We start from the raw sequence: 17,259 nt of genomic DNA on the forward strand, positions 1-17,259 counted from the left end.
GTGCAGGTCATGATGTGTGAACTCCAAGTGGGTTCTTGTGCTCACAGCTATGAGATGCACCATGCTCTGTGCAGGTCATGATGTATGAAGTCTGTCTACGTGGGTTCTTGTGCTCACAGCTGTGAGATGCACCATGCTCTGTGCAGGTCATGATGTGTGAACTCCAAGTGGGTTCTTGTGCTCACAGCTGTGAGACGCACCATGCTCTGTGCAGGTCATGACGTGTGAAGTCTGTCTACGTGGGTTCTTGTGCTCACAGCTGTGAGACGCACCATGCTCTGTGCAGGTAGCTCCTGTTCGTAGCTCAGTAGATTCCACTGTGTGAGCAGCACCGGTCATTTATCCATTCACCTGCTGGTGGACATTGGTGTTTCTAGGTCGGGCCTGTTATGACTAAAGCAGCTATGGACAGGGTGTACATTTTTTTTAATAAGAGCCTTCCAGTAAAAACCGGAAGACTTACTAGACAAATTCAAAAAGAGCCGTAAGCACTCAGGGTGTACATTTTTGTGAGGACATCGGTTTTCATTTCTCTTGGGTAAACACCTAGGAGATGAACAATGGGTCATCACCTGTCAATGACTTGGTTCAGTTCACTTACCTTTGCTGTGTCCCATTCATACTTTCCCAGGGTCTCGTCCTTTGTGCGGTCATTTCTGTGACTGTCTGGTATGAATGTACAAGCAGAGCTCTCTGAGTGTGGTCCCAGCTGCCTGTCCTTGTTTAACATTTCAGAGTGCTCACTTGGCCATGATAGACACCCTGATGATGGCCTACACCGCGGAGATGGTCAGCATAGACAAGGTCGTCGCGTGCGCCCAGCGGTACTCAGCTTTCTTCCAGGCCACGGACCTGCCCTATGACATTGAGGATGCTGTCATGTACTGGATAAATAAGGTAGGACTTCGCTCACCTGAGTCAGAACAAGTCCCATAAGCAGAAAAGGTGAAATCCTCAGTTAGACATCACCAGAACTGCGTAGATAGTTTCAATAAGTATTTTATGCACTAGATACACTGTCTCTTAACTTCTTTGGATTTGGGGCTATTTGAACAATCTGATAGGAAATAAGTTAGACCTCCCCCCAGAGTTCCCATATGCAAACATTTTCAATGTATTTTAGCTGTGGTCTTACGTCCACACACTAAAACCCACTGTGATCCAAGGCCACGTCCAAAGTCACAGCTCAAGAACTTGATTCAGGGTGATTTCTGTTACCAGTGACAACGTGAATGTTCACATATAGTCCTAAACACATTGTAACATTTTTACCACCCAAACATTTCATCGCTTTCCGAGCGTTGACGCTGAAGTGACTGAGTACCCTTTTCTCCAGCATTGTGGCCTGGCCTGGCCTGGGGGAGGTGTTCAATAGCGTTTAATGGATTAATGAGTTAATTTCAGATGCTCAGGTACAGCCCCTGTAAAGTACTGTGTTCCGGTGGGAAGGTGGACTGTCCATCATCTAAGGGGTGCTGATACTGGGCATCAGAACTCTGACCACAGCATTGTCAGGTGCATCTCTCTCCACTGTTACACTGGAATATAAATTCAAATGGCTGTTTTTGTATTTCGAGGTGAATGAACATTTGAAAGACATACTGGAGCAGGAACAGAGACCAAGAGGCTACCACACGGCCGAAGCTCCAGGAGGTCAGAAGGTACCTACGCAAAGGAAGCGGCGGCCGCTCCCCCACGGGCTGTTGTTCTGGGCCGTGCTGACAGTGGTGGTCATGGAATTGTTTCTGATGATGTTAACTGTGCCCCAGAAAGCCGTGCCCTAAACACCTCGTGGGCAGGACAGAAAAAGCAGTCAGCTGGACGATGCTGTTCAGGAAAGATGGTTAAATGACGAGCTCAATTTCTGAGGCTCTTTTGGCAAAAATAATGGTTTTGACTTTGGTAAAATGTATGAAACAACAAGAAAACAGCCCTCAGGGTTCAGCCTTACAGTGACGTGTAACAAGATCAGCCTTTAAAATTGCCTTCCAGGAACTGTGAGTGGCCCCTGCGGGTACTCTGTGGGGAAGGAACACACGTCAACATAGATTCATTCTTTAAAAACCCTTGAGCAGGCATTTAGAGTTTTCTGCTTTGAAAATTTGTGTTTGTCATATACTAAGACTGAAAGTATTTTCCACAGTATAGTATACAGTCGTCCCTCGTTTATCGCGGTCAATCCGTTGCAGACTCTAGCGGTTGCACCTGGCATTGGAGGTTTCCTGGGGCGCTCGAATACATAGGTCTACAGTCCATACGTACAGTAATTTTAATTGTAATTGTAATACAGGGCTGTACAATTGACTCAGACATCTGAGAGCGCGCTGTATCATTTTCACTGTCTCGATCAACTTTTTAATGAATATATTTGAAAAAACTGTGATAGAGTGAAGCTGCGAAAGTCGAAGTGCAAAGTGGCGAGGGACGACTGTATCTTACTTCTTATAAAATGCGTTATAATGGGAGCCCTTTCAGCATGTCTGTAGCATTTGAATTGAGGTGTAAGAAATGATCATTGTTCAGAGACCACTGTCCACCTGGGTAACTGTGATTCGCACCTGCACTCTGGTCCTCTGGGCCCTGCCCCTGGGCAGTGCTGCACCGAGAAGAGAGCGCGAGGACAGGGGAAGCAGTCTGGGTGTCCCCAGCCCCAGTACGGAGCACCCGAGATCTTGTCTGAATGTGATGTTTTGGGGTCATGGTGCTTTCCCCCATTTAGTTACTGATGAGCTCCGGAAAAGGCTCGACCCCATCTCGGTCCACATCCTTTCTCTTCTGACATCGGCCTTGTTGAGGGTTCCGCTCCCACCTTCAGCCAGCCCGTCTCTCCCCACCCCCCGCTCCCCGCAGTCCTTTCCCCTCCGCCCCGCCCCTCCACTCCCACAGGAGTTGAAAGCGTTGCCTTGGAGGTGGGTGTGATCCTGTCCCCCAGTTTTGCTCCTGGCTCTCATCAGGAATGAGGTTAAGACGGCATCATCCTGAGGACCTTCCCATAGAATCTCGTCATTCGTAAGGATTGAATTCTTTAGCATCACATCCACACTCGGAACTGAGTGGGAATTTTATAGGATGTGGGACCCGATAAATATCACTTCTATGGGGGAAACACTGTTTGTGTTCCAAACCCCCAGAGTAAGAGACCTTGAAGCAAGCCAGCTGTGTGGGGCCTGGACACCGGACTTCCTCCCAGCCGGGATTCCCTGAGTGAATGAGCACGAATCTGATTCACTTCTCAGCGTTTGGATTCGTGCACACCCTTATTTTACAAATAACGTTCACACCTTCCTTTTCAAATGGGTTTTTTCTGGTTTCTCATGTTAGAATCTTTGTGAAAAATAAGGTTCCGTTCACATAGTCCTGCTGCCAAGTACAGTTCATTAGTGTGAGAAACACGGTCACAGCAGGAACTGGGGACAGACTCTTTCTCTAACCGCACGTGGGATTTCTGGCATTTGAACGTTTTGGACTGGCCAGAAATATCATCACTTCATTTTTATTTTTGTTTCTATAAAATTCTTGGTCCATGTCCTGGCCAGTTTGGCTCAGTGGTTGGAGCGTCGGCTCGCGGACCAGAGAGGCCTGGGTTCGGTTCCCACCAAGGGCATGTACCTCAGTTGCAGTTTGTCCCCAGCCCGGTTGGGGTTGTGTGGGTGGCAGCCACTCGATGTGTCCCTCTCACATCGATGTTTCTCTCTCTCTCTTCTTCCCTCTCTCCCTCCTGCTCTGTCTCAAGAAAAATGCAAAAAAAAAAAAAAAAATTAAAATTCTTGGTCCTTTTCTTTGGGGGGAGAGCTAGAAGGACTTCTCTGCCTCTGCGCCATTGGTGAGAGCTCAGCACAGGTCTGCGCCCACACGCCTGTCCTGTGTCTGTCGTGTCCGTGGCCTGCCAGCTGCGGACGGCCTCTGCTGTGGGGGTGACAGCTTCCCTGTCGCCCTTGCCCAGCACCCACCGTTCATGAGACCCCCTTTTCCAACATCTTTTTTGTAAAACGTGTGCATGTCGAAGGCCCAGAGCTCAGATTGCAAAGGGATTTCTTTAGCTCGGATGCCCTGGGGGGGCGGGGCATGCCTCTGACCTGGTTTGGGCGTGTCCGAGGAGGTGGGCGTTGCGAGGGGCGTGTCCGAGGTGAGGGGCGTGTCCGAGGAGGTGGGCGTTGCGAGGGGCGTGTCCGAGGAGGTGGGCGTTGCGAGGGGCATGTCCGAGGAGGTGGGCGTTGCGGGGGCGTGTCCGAGGAGGGGCATTGTGAGGGGCGTGTCCGAGGAGGTGGGCATTGTGAGGGGCATGTCCGAGGAGGTGGGCGTTGCGAGGGGCATGTCCGAGGAGGGGCATTGTGAGGGGCGTGTCCAAGGAGGTGGGCATTGTGAGGGGCGTGTCCGAGGAGGTGGGCGTTATGAGGGGCGTGTCCGAGGAGGTGGGCGTTGCGAGGGGCATGTCCGAGGAGGTGGGCGTTGCGGGGGCGTGTCCGAGGAGGGGCATTGTGAGGGGCGTGTCCGAGGAGGTGGGCATTGTGAGGGGCGTGTCCGAGGAGGTGGGCGTTATGAGGGGCATGTCCGAGGAGGGGCGTTGCGAGGGGCATGTCCGAGGAGGGGCATTGTGAGGGGCGTGTCCGAGGAGGTGGGCATTGTGAGGGGCGTGTCCGAGGAGGTGGGCGTTATGAGGGGCATGTCCGAGGAGGGGCATTGTGAGGGGCGTGTCCGAGGAGGTGGGCATTGTGAGGGGCATGTCCGAGGAGGTGGGCGTTGCGGGGGCGTGTCCGAGGAGGTGGGCGTTGCGGGGGCGTGTCCGAGGAGGGGCATTGTGAGGGGCGTGTCCGAGGAGGTGGGCATTGTGAGGGGCGTGTCCGAGGAGGTGGGCGTTATGAGGGGCATGTCCGAGGAGGTGGGCATTGTGAGGGGCGTGTCCGAGGAGGGGCATTGTGAGGGGCATGTCCGAGGAGGTGGGCGTTGCGAGGGGCATGTCCGAGGAGGTGGGCGTTGCGGGGGCGTGTCCGAGGAGGGGCATTGTGAGGGGCGTGTCCGAGGAGGGGCATTGTGAGGGGCGTGTCCGAGGAGGTGGGCGTTGCGAGGGGCATGTCCGAGGAGGTGGGCGTTGCGGGGGCGTGTCCGAGGAGGGGCATTGTGAGGGGCGTGTCCGAGGAGGTGGGCGTTATGAGGGGCATGTCCGAGGAGGTGGGCGTTGCGAGGGGCATGTCCGAGGAGGTGGGCGTTGCGGGGGCGTGTCCGAGGAGGGGCATTGTGAGGGGCGTGTCCGAGGAGGTGGGCGTTATGAGGGGCATGTCCGAGGAGGGGCATTGTGAGGGGCGTGTCCGAGGAGGTGGGCATTGTGAGGGGCGTGTCCGAGGAGGTGGGCGTTATGAGGGGCGTGTCCGAGGAGGTGGGCGTTGCGGGGGCGTGTCCGGGGAGGTGGGCGTTGCGGGGGCGTGTCCGAGGAGGTGGGCGTTGCGGGGGCGTGTCCGGGGAGGTGGGCGTTGTGGGGGGCGTGTCCGAGGAGGTGGGCGTTGCGGGGGCGTGTCCGAGGAGGTGGGCATTGTGAGGGGCGTGTCCGAGGAGGTGGGCGTTATGAGGGGCGTGTCCGAGGAGGTGGGCGTTGCGAGGGGCATGTCCGAGGAGGTGGGCGTTGCGGGGGCGTGTCCGAGGAGGTGGGCGTTGCGGGGGCGTGTCCGGGGAGGTGGGCGTTGCGGGGGCGTGTCCGAGGAGGTGGGCGTTGCGAGGGGCGTGTCCGAGCAGGACCCAGTTTCTGCTGGTTCCCTCCACTTCCTCCAGCTGCTCTCTGGCTTCTGCCCCTCCAGCTCCTCAGGCAGGAGCCCATTAAACGTGGGTTCAAGACAAAAACAGGTCACTTGGTGTGGGGCTTGAGCGTCTGGTGTCCTGTTTGCTGAATCCCGCAGCCCTGCGGCCAGGCTCTGAAGTGCACGGCCAGGGGCGTCCGGCGGGCACCCGCCCTCCCGAGGCCGCAGTGAGCCAGGCCCTTGGCCTCTCTGGGCCTCGTGTCCTTACCTGTGAGAACTAAAAGGTTCGCGCAAACGGTTCCCAAATTCCGTGGCGAAAATGATTCTCGAGTTTCCCTTCTCACCGTGTTAGTGAAACCGCTACTAAAGACCAAAGGCCTGTGCGGGTCATGAGCTGTCACCACAGTCTTCTGCACGTGCGCCTGGCAGGGTCATGGTGACGTGCGAGTGGGCGTTCGGAGAGGCTCTCAAGGCTGGACTCGGACACGGCCCTGGTGGGTTGCACACTGGGGTTTGAAAGTGGGGTGCTAGCTCACAGGGCCGTGAGTGCCGGCCTATCGCTGGAAGTCAAAGGCACATTGGGAACGAGCAGTGACCGTTGGGGTGGTTTTTGAAAGAGCTGCGAGCCCGGCAGGTGTGGCTTAGCGGGCTGAGCATTGTCCTGTAGACTGAGAGGTCCCCGTTCAGTTCCCAGTCAGGGCACATGCCGGGTTGCGGCTTGATCCCCAGTAGGGGGCGTGCAGAAGGCAGCCGATAGATGTTTCTCTCTCAAAAAAAATAAAAAACATATTATTAAAAAAAAAGAAAGAGAGAGCTGTGAATCCATGGTTTGTATTAAGTTTATAATACTATATTGAGAGTTTATTTCTCAAAATATTAAAGATACGTGTCTACTTAGTGTAATATTTGCCACTTTTTAAAGAGAAATATTGGTGAGGTATTCCATAGGGATTTGGGAACTGGATGAAGGAGTTACCTCTGGAGAAAAGAGACCCCCTTCCTTTCTCAAAATAGACCCCAGACTCCCCAGAGAGCGAGTAGGAATGCGAATTTCCACCTTGGCCAAAGTTCCTTAGCAATTGAGAACTAGAACCCACTTTTCTGTTCAACCCCATTTCTCCCCACAGTGCCTAAGACACAGTTGAGAAAGGTTCTGAGGTCAAGTCATTTGGGACATGCTGCCTGGGCCCCTTTCAGAATCCCACAGCCTGTTCTAGGACAGTGACGGTCCAGCTAAGAAGCATGTCCATCTGCTTCCCAAACACATTTGACCTTGGAAGTCTGTTACGAGCGACACGTGCTGGCGCCCTCCAGAATCGGTGTTCTTTGGAGCCTGCGTGGGGGGTTGGTTTCTGCCCCGCGGCGCTGTCGTTGGCCCTGCTGTCGGCTCCACGCACTTGTCAGTACGTGAAACCAGCATGTGGTTCCAACCTGGCGAGTCGTTCTCAGACGCAGCGTTCGGTCTGACTCCCACACTGACCGTGGGTTCCTTTTATACTATTAGTTCAGTTAAATAACTGCGAGGACTTGACTGGCCTGCGTTAGGTAACTTTTGTTTAGAATTCTCCTCCTAAGATTCTGTTCTGTAATTACAGCTTATTGTGTGTGGACTTTTGTCTTTCTTTACGTCTATTGCCAACATACCTTTACCAGTCGCACGACACCTCAGTCTGGACCGTGTCCCTGGTCACTGGTGTATTCGGTGTGGTTCAGTGAGAAACCGGGCGTTTTAAGCGTTTTCAACACGCACCGGTGGCCCCATGGTCTTCTCTTCGGGCAGCAGTGTGCGAAGGTGGCCTGAGCGGACCCATGAGATGTCCTGGTGCTGTGGTCTCTCCAGGAGCACCCAGAGCAGCCCGTTGTCCTCGGCGTCCCCTCGCTCCGCGCATGCTCGCGATGTGCTTGCCCAGTTAGTTTACTGTGACGGTCACAATGGTCACTTTCGAACTCCATCATTTCCTCTGTATTTAGCAGTCAGGATCCTCTTAGAAGCCAGTCTGCCCTCGTCAATCATCTCTTCATTATTGTATGAATCAGTGGATTCTTATTTAATGGGTTGTCATCTATTTCTGTCCGTGTGTGTGTATAAATATATATATATATATATATAATAAACCTGTAGATGTTCAACTGGAACACTGATTGACATTTAACAATGCCGCATGGACTGTGCACGTGGAGTCCACGGCCAGAGCGACTGTAACTGAGCTGGACACAGTTCTGATCTCTCTCTCTCTGTCCCCACGCTCCTTCCGCAGTCTCCCTCCAAGTGGTTCTGGAAGCTCGTGCCCGTAAGTGTGCCCAGAGCTGTGGTCGTCGTGTGTGTGTCCTGCTGGTACGGTTGTCTCGGCAGACCTGTCAGGCGTAGATTGTACTGAAGATGCTTGATCGTATGCAACAGAGACATATGTTAAAAATCCACCAAGATGTGGGTTAGAAGCTGTAAAAACCATTTGATGCAGAAGCATCTTTTGCTTATCTTGTCAGTAATCACAGACCATCAGTAACTAGGTTAAAAAAGGCATGAATATAGATTCTCATTTGTTCTAATAACGTTAGTAAAAGTGAATGTCAATTGCATGTGTAAAGTATTTGTATTTTCAAATCGTGTTTTTGAAAGAATCATTTTCTTTTCAGCCTGAATTGCTGGGGCCACTGTGTGATTAAAAAAAAAAAAGTTACAGATTCTCTGTGTCCTCCCAGTACCGGACACAATTAGATTCAGTCCTGACTCCACCTGAAGGGCTGACCTTGCAAGATTAAACCTGGGGGTTAGACCACTCACAGTGTTTCAGCATGCCCCTCGCAAGTCTCTGGCTGTCAGCTGTGTGTGTGTCCGTGCACTCATGTACGTGTGCACGCATGTGTCCATGCACTCATGTACGTGTGCACGTGTGTGTCCATGCACTCATGTACGTGTGCGTGTGTGTGTCCATGCGTGCGTGCCTTGAGCAGTAGAACAAGCACACAGCCCTGGTCTTGGCCGTGACCCTGGGTGGTGAGCTCAGTCCAGTGCAGAACGTGGGCCCCAAACTGCTAGCTAGTTCTAGAGACCTGGGAAGTTGGGTGAGCCAGCCCATCAAGGGTTTCCAAGCAGCTGGTACGCAGTCTTTTGCTTGCTAAGAGGGGGTGCGAGGATATGGACCGGCACTTGCCGGGTGCAGGTGAGACAGGTAGCCTAGGGCTGATGCTGCTGGTCCACTTCTTTCCCTTTTCCTCCCCAGCTCTCCCTTTCTCGAGTTGACTTTTAAACTGTCTGCTAGAGGTAGTTTCCTAAGGTCTACGTAAAATCAGTAGTCAACTGAAGAATTTATATAGTGTGTGCATGTAATGTTTTTCTGACTATAGGTCCTCTGTGAGTTTGTACGTAGCGTGAGATACAGATGTCTGCCTGCACGGTGTGCGAGACCAGGCATCTCTCGAGTGTTCAGGAGGACACTGTTCCGGGGACTTGCCCTCGGGTGGCCAGTGGGGAGGGTGGGGAGCATCTCTTCATGAGTGCGGGGGTCTTCTGAGGGGGACCTCCGAGAGGAGGTCCAGCGTCTCCAAAGAGTCAGTGTTCCCTTTCAGAAAATTATTTTCTAGATTTGTTCTCATAAAAGTATTTTATTTCATAATATTTTAATTGTAAAATATAGACTTGACCAGTGTAGATGAACTTAGAAGAACATTTGGTTTGGGTTATTTAAAAGAACTCTTTAAATAACAGTCACCAATGTAACTCTACATTTTGCTGATAAAATACCTCGGTTTGCACCTCCGTTCCATCTGCAGCGTCACTTTCTTGGCTGCAGGAGAGCTGCTAGCGCAACCGCTCACCGGGCGACTGCGCTGTGTGCACAGCGCTCCACAGCGTCGTCTCGTTCAGTCTCCCAGTGGCTTGTCTCCCAGTGGCTTGTCTCCCAGTGGGTTCCCTTATCATCCCCACTTTACAGGTTGGGAAACTGAAACATGAGAGTTAATAAGTGGAAAAACCCGGGTCATTTGATTCAAGAACTGTCTCCCAACCACTAAGCGTACAGCATGTCTCATGCTCAGAGAGCTGTCTGGTATGTTCTTATGCAGTCTTCAAAGACCAAGGTTTCTGCTCTGCTACTGGTTAATGAAACCTCAGTCTCAGAGTCGTTACACTGTATCTGTGTTACCGCAACGCCCCCATGGCAGGCCAGCATATCCTCTGATACTTCCTACCCCAGTTCCTCCAGATGTTTCCGCTTGCCTGGCTTTTAGGAATAGTAGATTCTCTGCCACCCCGATTTTGACACCTGGGGCGTTCTTTCTGCCCGAGCAATGCCCCGGCTCTTCCCATCGAAGGGCCAGCCGGGCAGAGTGAGCCCAGCACGGCTGAACGGCAGGCCGATGATTGTGGAGAGTCTTCAGAACCCATTCTCTGTGGCTTCTTAACCGAAGCTCCCAGGCTGTGTGTCCTTCCCGTGAGTCAGCAGCGTGACATGAGGACTGGCTTCGAGTGGGAGTGCCGCCGTGTGCGTGTGACTTGGGGATGTCTGGTGTCACTTAGAAGAGAGGATGCTGGTGGCTGGGTCTCAGTCCTCTGTCATGTTGCATCGGTGATGCCTTAGACCGCAGCACTGCTTCCCCCGTCTGTCGATCAGCAGGTGCTGATTTTCGTCTCCGTTCTGTTCTAGGCCCGTTACAGGAAGGAGCACACGCTGCTGAAGCAGCTGCCCTGCATCCCGCTGGTGGAGAACCTGCTGAAGGACGGTGCGGACGGCTGCGCCCTGGCCGCCCTCATCCACTTCTACTGCCCTGGCGTCGTCAGGCTGGAGGGTGCGTGCGCCAGGGGCCACCTCTGGCCTGTGCATGGACGTGCCGAGCGCTCGGGCAGCATCCGGCAGACACGCGCGTGCGTGCGTGCGTGTGTGCGTGTGCGTGTGCGTGCGTGCGTGCGTGCGTGTGCGTGTGTGTGATCCCGAGGAAGGGGACTGAGGCAGTGCTCCGGGGTCTCTGTCGTGCCCGTGTCTGAGTGCTCGTGAAACAGAGGGCGCGTGCCGTGTGTGTGCGTGTGTGTGTGCGTGTGCGTGCGCGTGCGTGTGTGCGTGTGTGCGTGATCCCGAGGAAGGGGACTGAGGCAGTGCTCCGGGGTCTCTGTCGTGCCCGTGTCTGAGTGCTCGTGAAACAGAGGGCGCGTGCCGTGCGTGTGCGTGTGCGTGCGTGCGTGTGCGCGTGCGTGTGTGTGTGTGTGATCCCGAGGAAGGGGACTGAGGCAGTGCTCCGGGGTCTCTGTCGTGCCCGTGTCTGAGTGCTCGTGAAACAGAGGGCGCGTGCCGTGTGTGTGCGTGTGCGTGTGCGTGTGCGTGCGCGTGCGTGCGTGTGCGTGTGATCCCGAGGAAGGGGACTGAGGCAGTGCTCCGGGGTCTCTGTCGTGCCCGTGTCTGAGTGCTCGTGAAACAGAGGGCGCGTGCCGTGTGTGTGCGTGTGCGTGTGCGTGTGCGTGCGCGTGCGTGCGTGCGTGTGATCCCGAGGAAGGGGACTGAGGCAGTGCTCCGGGGTCTCTGTCGTGCCCGTGTCTGAGTGCTCGTGAAACAGAGGGCGCGTGCCGTGTGTGTGTGCCGAGTCACTGGTAGGAGCTGAAGCGCGTGCCCTCTGAGTCGCGGAAGCCCTCACTCGCTCTCTCCCTGTTTGAAGATATCTGTCTGAAAGAAGCCATGTCCCTGGCCGACAGCCTGTACAACCTGCAGCTGGTCCAGGAGTTCTGCCGGGAGCACCTGGCCCGGTGCTGCCACCTCTCCCTGGAGGACATGCTCTACGCCGCCGCGTCCATCAAGGTGTGCGGGCTGCCACGCGTGTGTGGGGCGGCCGCGGGGGCCTCGGGGTGCGCTGCCGGAGCAGCAGCCGCCTTGTGGAGACGGGCTTGTGCTTCTCTGCGCGCTCTGCACCTAGTCTGCAGCCAGCCGCGCGTCCCGCGCCTAGTCCTGGTCCACCGCCAGCCCCGCGCCTAGTCCTGGCCCGCAGCCAGCTGCATGTTTTGGTGCCAGTGTGAAGCTGGGCTGCAACTCAGTGCAAGGCCCACCTGCTCCCACTCCTCGGTGGAGTTCAGAAGGAAAGGATGTTCCTGAGCCTTAGTTACTGGGAAAGGATTCTTACTTTGCTGACATCTTGTGGCCAAACGCAGTACAGCTGTATTAGGACAGTCACCGCGGTGCCGGGAGTATGTTCCAGCTTTGTTAAGCGCTGACAGCGCACTGTCGGTGTGCGGTGGCACAGTGAGCACTGCCACAGCTGACTGACGCCTGTGCACCTTGCACCGTCACCGTGCCCTTCTGTGGTGGGAACGCGTAAGGCCCGTCAGCAGCTTCCCAGCATAGGATGCAGCATCGGCTGTGCCGCCAGAGCTTCCCCATCTCACGGCCGGAAGTTCTAACCCTTTTACTCACAGCTCCCGTCCCCACCCCCGGTCCTGGGACGCCCCCATCCCCTCTGTCTATCAGTTTGGCTGTTTTAGATGCCACCTGTGAGATCGTACAGAATTTGTCCTTCCCTGACCTGCCCACTTAGCTCAGTGTCCTCAAGGCCCATCCATGGAGCTGTGAATGGCGGGCTTCCTCCTCCCTTGTGCTGAGTGACCCCGCGGTGCGATGTGCCCGTCTCTGTGCACTCGCCCGTGTCTGCAGACGGGCACTGGGGCTGCGTCCACGCCTCGGCCACGTGAACGATGCCGCACGGACACGAGTGCAGACACCGCTCCAGATCTGGTTTTTGTCTTCTTTGGATGTATATATACCCAGAGACAGTTTTAATGTGCTGAGGAGCCTCCATACTGTTTCCATAGTGGCTATGCAATTCTTGTCCAGTGTTTTCACAGGCAGTTATGACTACTTTTTGGTCCAGTCTGCCCTGAGTTTTGCTTTATTTGCTCCCTCTCCCTAGAGCAATTACCTGGTGTTCATGGCGGAGCTGTTCTGGTGGTTCGAGGTGGTGAAGCCGTCCTTCGTCCAGCCCCGGGTCGCTCGTCCACAAGGAGGTACCAGCCTTTCCGTTGGCGCGTCCCTGCCACAGGCACACTGGGAGCCATGGCCCTCAGCTGGGCCTCCGAGAGGGGAGCTGCTGCTTGTCAGGCTGCAGATGTTAGCGTGATATGTCCTGAGTGTTTAGCTGCTCAAAGCCGCTGAATTCCCTGAGATACAGATGAGGCAGGCGAGGGGGAAGTGGAGAGACGGGCTGGGGCGTGAGGGCTGGTGTTGTGGAGCTTTGAGCTTATGGTTGGCCGCGTCCTCTCAACGTTGCCCCACCCCCAGCTTTAATGACCGGTTAGGTTCTGCGCTGTAACACTGTCACTCAGGATCCACTCAAATCATGGCTTCTCTGCTTTAACCTGTCATATGAACTTGCCATTAAACATAAAAAGGTGTGTCTGTGTGTATGTGTATGTGCATGTGTGTCCGCGCGCGTGTGTGCATGTGTGTGAGTGTGTGTGCGTGTGTGTTAACCCTGACAGGTTTTGTGATCGCTGTATCATTAATTGCACATAATAACTAATGAGAAATAAAGAGGTTATTATAAAGATCCCTAGAAATAGAGAACAAAAACCTCCCTGCATTTTCTCTAAAGCAAAATGTATTTTTTATTGACTTCCATTATAAAACCAGAGGTTTATTTCTGTAGGAAGCAGTGATGCAAATTGTAAGCTTTTCCCCACTAGAGACATTTCTTCCAGTGTAAACATGAGACCTGTTCTTTTCTGGGCCAGCGACTGACTGCAGTGTGAGGCGGGCTCTGCACCCAGCTGCCCGCCGCTTCCCTGGGCCCAGGCCCTGGCGTGTTCTCGCGGTCCCTGTCCCTCACCATCCTGTCTCCTCCCCCAAACACCAGCGAGGAGGAGAGATCAGGAAGGAGGAAGGCAGATTCTGAATGTAGAGCAATTGTGCGATAAAGGATATCTGTAAAGGAGTTGAGGTCCTTCCCCAAGGCGTTAAGTCAGGTCAGAGACTTGAGTTGTCGTGACCGTCATGCCCGGTATTTGCACCGCTTTCCACAGTGAGCAGCGTTCACGTGTGTGCTTCCTGTGGCTTCGTCTGTGGCGCCCACCACGCAGCAGCCCACAGCAGCCACATACGTCTCGTGGCAGGAAGTGAACTGAGTCTTTCCCCAGAGCTGTGCAAAAAGTAAACTATACCAGGGCTTAGTTACTAACCGATGATGCTCTCTTTCTTTGTTACCAAAACACCAGCAATGTCGTGAAGAAGCAGACACGCCGTGTGTAATGAGCTCTGTGGCGCTGTAGCTAATTAGACGCTCAGCTGTGTGTTTTAACTACCTGCAGTAACTTAGTGTTAGGCCTTTTCCTCTCCAGTGAGCCTTGATCATGTGAATTTGTTTAAAGCCAGAAGAATACTTTAAGAAAAATTTAAAGAATATTTTACCTTATGAAAATCCTTTAAGAGGTTAACTTTAGATGTGCTACAGTGTCTCCATGAGTTGTAGGGGAAAGTGAGACTCGGTGTAAACTGCTGGGGTCCGGAATTCTGGAAATACTGTGGAAACGTGCTCATGTGTAACGCTGCGGGGTCTCCCCTCTCGTTGTAGCCGAGCCTGTGCACGGCAGCGCCGACGCCGCCGGAGGGAGCACCTTGGACAGCGCCTCCAGGTAGCCCACTCCCCTCTGTTCTCTGATGGGACCAGAATACAATCCCGTTGTGTTCGAGCTTCAGAATTGCAGCTGGACTTTGCATAAGTTTTAGTTAGTTACCTATTGAAGCTGTCGTAACTCGACTGTAATAGAAATTCACACTGAAAAGGGGGCTTCACAAACAGGCTCTCATGAACCACACTGGAAAGTGGGAGAAACAGTCTGAGGTACAAATAAGCAGCCGAAAAACAAACTTTTGCTGTGTAACTCATTTATAATTGAGAATTGCCTAAATGATAGGTAACTTTTAGGCCTCTGGGGAAATTTTAAAATCATATTTACATTTTAAAATATTTTAATGACTATAACCTTTTGAGGCAGTTTTTCCTACTGTTTTGTTTGCTGGTTACTGTGGTTATTGACAGATCCTGATAGAATATTTATTGTTATATTGAATTTTTACTGATGCTTTAGTTCTTAATATCAAGAACTGAGTTGAAAGCAAAGTGAGAATTTAATATCAGGATAATTCTGACTTCTGACTCAAGTGTATGATAGAGACATTAATTTGTTTAAAGTGACTGAGCGTAGTCCCAGGGACTGAGAGGTCCCTGTTTGATTCCCAGTCAGGGCACTTCCCAGGTCGTGGGCTCCATCCCCAGTAGGGGGCGTGCAGGAGGCAGTCGATGGGAGTATCTCTCTCTCATCGATGTTTCTCTCTCCCTTCCTCTCCTAAATAAAAAATATATATATTAAAAAAAAAATGTTTCTCAGCAGATCCTCTAGGAAGCTTTTCATGTGTATTTAAAATTAGGACCTAAAATTAAAGTTGACTTTGGACTCCCTAATTTATCTGGTTTAAGTTAAAACTTGATATATTTTGTAGTTTTTTAGAAAACCAAGCAGATCCATTAAAAATACATTGTAAGCCCTGGCCAGTTTGGCTCAGCGGTTAGAGCATCGGCCTTTGGTCCAGAGAGACCTGGGTTCGGTTCCTGCTAAGGGCGCGTACCTCGGTTGCAGTTTGTCCCCGGCCCTGGTTGGTTGTGCGGGTGGCAGCCACTCGATGTGTCCCTTTCACATTGATGTTTCTCTCTCTCTCTCTCTCCCTCCCTCCCTCCCTCCCACTCTAAACAAAAAATGGAAAAATGTACTCGGGTGAGGATTAAAAAAAATACATTTTAAAAATTATGAGTAAGAAACTGAAAATACTTTCTGTGTGGATTATCAGCTCAACCTGCAGATAGGAACTTGCCCTGAAGGGTGCCCTCCTCACCTGGGAGAGGTTTCCCCGCGGCAGAGGACAGTGCTGTCGCTCGCCTTGAAATTCGCCTGCTGGCTTCTTTTCTTTATTGTGTATTTAGGTGGGTGGGTTACAGTCTTACATTGGTCACATTAGCTTCAGAAATACCGTACAGGCTCTGATGTTTTCACACTTGCAGTGTGATCACCCCGCTAATTCCAGTCACCGCACCTGTCACCGTGTGAACCCACCACAACATTACTGCTGGAATTCTCCTCCTTCTTCCCTGCGCTCCACCCCCTTCCTTCTGGTCACCCTCCCCTTGGTCTCTGTTTTTATGAGTGTTTTTGTTTTGTGTATTCATTTGTTGTGTGTTAAGAGTCCACATATAAGGGAAACCACACGGTATTTGTCTTTCTCTGCCTGAGTTATTCCGCTTACTGGTTCACTTCTTCATTTCGCTGAGAGATGCTGTGGTTTGAGACAGCGGTAGAAGTCAGCACATCCTGTTCCCCAGTTGACTGTCCACAGATTGGGTGGGGAAGCTTAACTTCTCCACCTGACTGCGCCACGGCCGTGGCCGACTTAAAACTGAGCAGAGTCCCTTCTGGCCAGATGCCATCACAACTTGAAAAATAGGCTGTGTGATCCCTGCGTGGATGGACTGGTGGAATCAGATAAGAGGAAATCACAGGAAAGCTCCGTGTCGTCAGGCATTGGGGTTCCACCGGTGCGGCTGTGCAGAGGCCCCGCGGCTGCCGGTCCGTGGGCTCCTGGTCCTGTCGCGCTCACTCAGCGCTGGAGACGTGAGCGGGCAGTTCACACTGAGCCCTTTCCTTTCACTCTGTGTCTGTTTGGGGAAGAAAAGAATGTTCATGTTCTCTCTGCCCAGGACGTTGAGATGGAAATGTTTCAGGCTCTTTGTCTAAGAGACAACTTGTGTAGATACATATGATCACAGCCATTCTCTGGTTTAAACAATGTGTTGTTTCCTAATTTTTATTTAGGAGGGAGAGTCAGAGGTGACAGTGTGTTTCCGATTTCAGCCGTCGTTTTTCTTTTCCCCTCACCTGAGGATATTTTTACATTTATCTTCAGCTAGAATGAGAGGGAGAGAGGAAGGAAGAGAGAGAAAGATACATTGATTGGTTGCCACCCACAGGACCCCAACCCGGGCCAGGGACGAACTGCCACCGAGGTACGTGCCCCTGACCGAGTCGAACCCGGACTCCCTGGTGCCCTGGTCGACGCTCTGTCCGCTGAGCCCCAGCGGCCAGGGCCAGGGCCAGCGCCGCCGCTCTGTGCGCTCTGTGCGCTCTGTGCGCTCCGTGCGGGCGCCGGCGGGGGAGCGGGCGGGGGAGCGGGCGCGGGCGGGGGCGGGGGCGCGGGCTAACCGGGTCGTTCTCGTTGCAGCGGGGAAGGGGCTGCGCTCCCGCACCCTCGTCTGCCTGCCGGACACGCGCGGCCCCGGGCTCCTGCTTCGGCCTCAGGTAACGCACTTGACAGCCAGGGGAAGCCGCTCGGTGGGGTGACTGGGAAATGGCTGAGAATGAATGTGAGCCCCCCAGTCTCTCTCCCTCTGGAAAACGTCGTGCGCACGCGCTGGCAGGTCGGTTCGTGTGCCCCCTCCCTTCTCAGTGCTCCAGTGTGAAGTCTGTTCAGTGCTGTGAGTTAGAATGTTTTACCTGATTTCAACGACT

The 17,259-nt window shown here is 53.3% G+C and overlaps 1 protein-coding gene and 1 non-coding gene across 2 annotated transcripts in view; one reads left to right on the forward strand and one right to left on the reverse strand.

Moving 5' to 3' along the window:
* Positions 1–17,259, forward strand: part of CAMSAP2 (calmodulin regulated spectrin associated protein family member 2) — a 44,839-nt gene that overhangs the window by 18,722 nt on the left and 8,858 nt on the right. Inside the window, exons 3-10 of the mRNA XM_036277701.1 lie at positions 736–897; positions 1,578–1,661; positions 7,988–8,020; positions 10,376–10,517; positions 11,376–11,515; positions 12,618–12,711; positions 14,274–14,334; positions 16,973–17,049. Of these exons, the coding sequence (XP_036133594.1) occupies positions 736–897; positions 1,578–1,661; positions 7,988–8,020; positions 10,376–10,517; positions 11,376–11,515; positions 12,618–12,711; positions 14,274–14,334; positions 16,973–17,049 (793 nt within the window). The remainder of the gene's footprint in view (positions 1–735; positions 898–1,577; positions 1,662–7,987; positions 8,021–10,375; positions 10,518–11,375; positions 11,516–12,617; positions 12,712–14,273; positions 14,335–16,972; positions 17,050–17,259) is intronic.
* LOC118640796 lies at positions 432–494 on the reverse strand. Its single transcript, XR_004961451.1, has one exon. It is a non-coding gene; the product is annotated as a U7 small nuclear RNA (small nuclear RNA).

This window comes from Molossus molossus, unplaced genomic scaffold (genome assembly GCF_014108415.1).
Source record: "Molossus molossus isolate mMolMol1 unplaced genomic scaffold, mMolMol1.p scaffold_m16_p_23, whole genome shotgun sequence".
Taxonomy (NCBI): Eukaryota; Metazoa; Chordata; class Mammalia; order Chiroptera; family Molossidae; genus Molossus; species Molossus molossus.